The sequence below is a fragment of the Ostrinia furnacalis genome, unplaced genomic scaffold (assembly GCF_004193835.3).
Source record: "Ostrinia furnacalis isolate ACB-3 unplaced genomic scaffold, ASM419383v2 OfSCF2377, whole genome shotgun sequence".
Classification (NCBI taxonomy): Eukaryota; Metazoa; Arthropoda; class Insecta; order Lepidoptera; family Crambidae; genus Ostrinia; species Ostrinia furnacalis.
Window position 1 is genome coordinate 407,502 of NW_021132616.1, and position 6,000 is coordinate 413,501.

General features: G+C 34.0%; 1 protein-coding gene across 1 annotated transcript; it reads right to left on the minus strand.

Moving 5' to 3' along the window:
• Nucleotides 1-1,413: 1,413 nt before the first annotated feature.
• LOC114355234 (solute carrier family 25 member 35) lies at nucleotides 1,414-3,747 on the minus strand. The gene is made up of 2 exons (XM_028307952.1): nucleotides 3,381-3,747; nucleotides 1,414-1,610 (listed from the first exon to the last, which is right to left on the minus strand). Exons 1-2 carry the CDS (start codon nucleotides 3,448-3,450, stop codon nucleotides 1,414-1,416), a joined length of 267 nt encoding a protein of 88 aa, XP_028163753.1. The 5' UTR covers nucleotides 3,451-3,747.
• Between the last annotated feature and the right edge of the window lie 2,253 nt (nucleotides 3,748-6,000).

Here is a 6,000-nt window from a genome sequence, read left to right on the forward strand (position 1 = left end):
GATTGTGATGTGTAAAAGGTGTTGTATTACTTTGCTAGGACAGAAATAGGACTGAAATAGATGACCCACGCTGAACTGTCCCGCCAAACTCAATGACAGGGGGGCGCTACCATCGTTCAACTATATGGTTTCCAACATGGCAAAAATGAACCAGCGATCCGGTATTGACGGTGGCGCCCCACTGTCAATGTCATGGATAGGACAGTTCAGGATTTTGGAACTATACAGTGTGTCCGGGCATGTAGTGATCAAACTTTAAGGGCGTAATCTATGGACAATTTTATCGATGAAAATACTTCAAATTTGGGGCCTGACCCATTTCTCGAAAAATTAAATCGATTTAAATTTTTAATTTTTAGTTTACACCTCTTCTTTAAAAAACAAGTGAAAGCGTGGGTAGCTTAACATTAATAGACAAATATTTTATATCATGCGATAGCCAATAAAATTATCTATTGGTAGAAGAAGAAACCAGACACAAGTTTCATACATTTTATGGGAGTAAGAATGGATTTAATTAGAAAAATACATTACTTTTTTCACTTCTTTTTCAGTTATTTTCCAACACAAGAAAAACCAGGTCGTTAAGGTATGTTTTATTTGCATTGTATTATTAGTATTTGAGCTATTCTACAAAACGAATGTAAATTTATTAGTCTACGTCTATTAGTTTCGACGTAATTGTTGAACAAAAATACCCCTTCCCAGCGGTTTCCATAGCGCACGCGACATGTGAAAATGCACTGCCCGAAAGAATCACACTACCTATTCCGATTACTATGGAAACAGCTGGGAAGGGTTATCTTTGTTCAACAATTACGTCGAAACTAATAGACGTAGACTTATAAATTTACATTCGTTTTGTAGAATAGCTCAAATACTAATAATACAATGCAAATAAAACATACCTTAACGACCTGGTTTTTCTTGTGTTGGAAAATAACTGAAAAAGAAGTGAAAAAAGTAATGTATTTTTTTAATTAAATCCATTCTTACTCCCATAAAATGTATGAAACTTGTGTCTGCTTTCTTCTTCTACCAATAGATAATTTTATTGGCTATCGCATGATATAAAATATTTGCCTATTAATGTTAAGCTACCCACGCTTTCACTTGTTTTTTAAAGAAGAGGTGTAAACTAAAAATTAAGAACTTAAATCGCTGTAATTTTTCGAGAAATGGGTCAAGCCCCAAATTTGAAGTATTTTCATCGATAAAATTGTCCATAGATTACGCCCTTAAAGTTTGATCACTACATGCCCGGACACACTGTATAATTAATTTTCCTTCCGTTGCTTTGACACACACAATACACTAAACACTTCATATTTGGAGGTTTAGTTCTTTTTTTCTCTAATATTTTCTATTTTAACACTATTTCCGATCGGTTATCCAATAAAACACATTGTAAATTCAACTACTTTTTTTATGAGCGAGTAATACATTATTTAACATGTCCCATATAACTAACGAGAGGGTCGTGTGAGGTGCTATCCTCAGGTAGAGAGGTCCCAGGCCTTTGTACATGCCGTGGAGACCTTCAGTCTTGTATATTTTGTTGAGGCAGTCCAGGACGCCTTTGTAGAGTCGTTTGCCACTTGCTTCGGAGGCTGAAAATAAAAAAAAACTAGAAATAAATAAAAGAAAAAAAAGATAGGTAGAACCTTTTAAAAAAGTCTCTCAATTTCTAAGCTAATAGTTATGTCCTAAAATTAAAACAATATTTTAGTCAAATGAAAAAAAAAAACAAAAGACTGTAGAAATTAACTTTTTACTTGCACAAAACTTAACGATGATGATGATGGATGTGTAAATGATAAGTTTTTATAATAATATGGACGAGGAATGAACGAGGTGAAGAATTACAGGTGTCCAGAAAGTCATGGAACAACCAAAATGGAAAACAGGCCATGTTATCTAAAAATTGAAAAAATCTAAAAATAATACATTTGCCTGACCATGACATTACTTTATTAATAGCAGGCTTTCCGTGACTTCCTGTATCTACCCAGAAATATTAGTAACAAGCATAAAATATGGAATGTATTAAAAACCCATAGAAAAGGAGTCCCATTCTTATTAATATTTCAAGATCGAACGAACAAAATATTTGCCGAACAAAAGCCGAAAGCGGTGACCGTGGGTAGGAACACAAGGAACACAAATCAAAGAAAGCAAGTGACCGTGGAAAGGCAGACAAACACCATAGATAAGCGATTAATCATAGAAAATTAACAGACAACATTGACAAAAGCGCGAATAACATTAAAGGCAAAGCTGTTTCGTTTAAATCGTGGTTTTTCGATTCGGTTATACAATCATTTCAGAAAAAAATAGAAAACGAAATCGAGGTCAGAAATTGCACCTATGAAGGTCTGCAATTCTGCATAATATCAAATTAATTTTGTAAATGATAAATTAGATAACACCTTTTAAAACAAGGCTTATCTATCTCTATTTACGGTTTTTTCATAGAGATAAATTATCATCAAATATTAGGTGGGCACTTCCTATGAATCACGTGCGTGTTTAGCTTAGGACTTACAATTTACAGAATAATAAAGTTCAATTTTAGTCCAGATCGGACTGTCCAAAAGCGGGGTTCAACGTGGTTCAACCACTCAAAGCGCGCAAACATTACCCAAGTAGGTGAGATTCAGAAACAAACACAAAAGCCAAAAACATTTCACCAAAGTTGCATGCAGATGCACCCCAGTATAATTCGTTACCCTGGTTATAAAGTCGCGTATTGGCTACATCCAGCGGTGTCTCAATCAAGACGCACAGCACGCCGCTCCCCAGGCTCGCTACAAACGCGAGAGCGGCTGGCGAGCCCTCAAAGTACCCGCAGGCTCTCAAGTAATCTTTTGTTCTGGAATATTCAAAATACAGGGTGTGACGAAACGTCTGATTGAACGTATACTCTGAAAATAATTGTCATCATCGTCAAAGACCAGCATTTACCTAATACATAATAATATTCTGAAAATACTGATATCCTAACTCTGAATTTGGATAAGAAACGCTACAACAACAAACGTGACACAACTTCAGCGAAGATACGTCTGAAGGAAAATTATTTTTCTTTCTAATTAATAGACTAGAAATTAACCCGATGTAATTAATCATATCTGCAAACGCTATAGAAACTTAGCTAACTACGAGAAGGAAGTTTTCTCAGTTACGTTTCATCTGAGACTTGACTTATGGTCTATGTCCCCTAGATTCAGTCAGAAGGCGTCCATAACAGTCCTCTATCGCGTTCAGTCTTGAGCTTCGCGTTTGATCTCGCTCCAAATTTTGCCGATTTTCATCAGAGGTGTATGACAATTCCCGTTCAATCAGACGTTCCGTCACAGTATAACATCAAATTCGTTTACCCTGGTTAGTCATACGGACAGTGACGACGTCAAAGGGACACATGGCCAGCGCAATGGCGACTCCGCTCATAGCGCTCGCGACGAATGCTTGCTTCGCCGGCGAGTCCGCGCAAAAGCCACTACTCTTCAGTTTTTCTTTTGCACTGTATTAGGATTGATAGATTTAGTCTAGTGCTAAAATAATATTGTTTTGGCCAAAATACTACTGCTAACTACGGATATTTTTCACGTCATGTTCGTTTTCCTGTGAATTTTTGTTGTTTTAAATGAAAAACAATTCAAAACTTCCAAATTATACTAAATATTATACGTTGAGGTATTTCTAAACCATAAATTGTAATTTAATTAACTAAGATTCCGAAGTGATTCCTTGATAGTCTTAATGATCTTCAAAAGCACAACAATGTCGTCAAGATAACTCTCGAGACCGGCCCTTGTATTCGCTATATTACATTACACTCACGAGTAAACAGAATCAGAATCAGAATCATCAGAATCAGAATCATCATTTATTTGCTATAAATGTGGTACAGGAGATGGATACAGTTAATGGTTAGGTCTCACAATTAGTCATTTCTGACATGCAAATATTAAATTAATTAATTATTAAACATTTCAACAAATTCCATTAAAATATTATCAATGTAAGATGTCAATATAAATGTCAATAGTAGATACTCAATGTCAAAAATTCAGAAATTGTCGATGTCAAAGATTCACCAAGCATAATTCAATAACGATTACATACATAATTGCAAATGTCATCTAATAATAATTTATAACATCAATATAATTATTCAAAGACTCTTATTGACTTATCTGTTAAATATTCCTGCACTGTGTAATAACATTTGCTAACCAATAATTTAAATAAGCGTGTCTTAAATGCTCGAATAGGCAGTGTTTTTATTTCATCTGGCAATTTATTAAAAATTCGTACTGCCATTGGATAGCAGTTGTCACTTTGCAAGGATGTGAGCATTACAGGCAGTGTTTGGATAGCGTCCACGATAATTTGTATTTACTTCACTATTGCTTCTGAAAAGGTAGGGGTGCATCTTTACAAAACAGCTCATTTCAAAGATATAGATGCAGGGTAATGTTAAGAGCCTTAATTTTTCAAAATAAGGTTTACAACTTGTCCTAATGGATAGCTTACAAATGGAGCGTATGCATTGCTTTTGAGCAATAAAAGCTCTGTCTGAGTCTACTGAATTGCCCCATAATATAATGCCATATCGAAGCATAGAAGCCACATATCCATGATATGCTAATAAAGCAGTTTTTTCATCTGTAATGTTCACTAGGCGCCACAATGCGTATGCAAACTTATTAATCTTATTACACAGCGTATGTATGTGTGGCTTCCATGTGCACCTACTATCTAGGGTTATCCCCAAGAAGACTACTTCATTACTTTCGTCAATGTTTTGTCCATTATGCTGTATTGATAGTTTACAAGTTTTATTATTTCTCTGATTATGAAACTGAATATATTTGGTTTTTTTAATATTAACTTTCAAATTATTATTCTTCATCCAGTTGATTACGTCGTTAATTGTATTGTTAATGTCGTTATTATATTCTGTCAATGAGTCATATGTATTTGGAATCACCACCGATACATCGTCAGCAAATAATGTACAAAAATGTTGCGTGGATTTTGGGAGGTCATTAATATACAATAGGAATAACAATGGGCCAAGGATACTACCCTGCGGTACGCCAGTGATCTTATTTTGTGTATATGATCTATATGTCCTTTCATTTAAATATTTATCTAGATTTCTAATCTCTACGTATTGTANTTTAATTTTTCAGGGAAAATGCCCTGTGTAAAAGACAGGTTAATTAAGTAACTCAATACTGGCGCAATTACAGTTTTAGTAGCCTTGAGAACTTTTGTAGGGATCTCATCATATCCTACAGAGTTTTTGTTTTTGAGATTCGCAATTATTTTAGTTATTTCATCACTGTCAGTGGGAAATAGAAAAATTGTATCATTCACATACTGGACGTGGTTGTGGGTATTATTTAGCACATTTGTCGTGCTATCCCTATCGCCTAATATTGCAAAATAATCATTAAAAAGGTTCGCTATGTCATTTGGTTCGTATATATTTTTGCCGTCATGTGTAATTTTTTTTATATAATTTAATTTCAAATTACTAGAATTTTTTATTAGAGTCCAAGATGCTTTACATTTATTTGTACATGTCCCTATATATTTTTTATTACAGTTTTTTTGCGAGTTATTTATACATTTTTTTAATATGGTTGTATATTTTTTATATTTGATTTTGTCGTTGATATGTCTATTTTTATAATATGTAAATCTTAGTAATCGCTTTGTTTTACATGACATCCGTATACCTTTCGTTATCCACTGACTTTTTTTTCGTTTTAGAGCTATTTTTACTCTTTTTATTGGAACGTATAATTTATAAAATAATGTAAGGATATCATGGAAAGCATTAAATGCCCTATCCAAATCTACCTCATTATAAACCTCAGACCAGGATAAACTTTGCAGGCATTGCTTAAGTCTAATCATGTTTTTTGGGCTGAGATCTCGTTTATTAATAAAGTAATATTTTGCACTATTGGATTTGCTATCTAT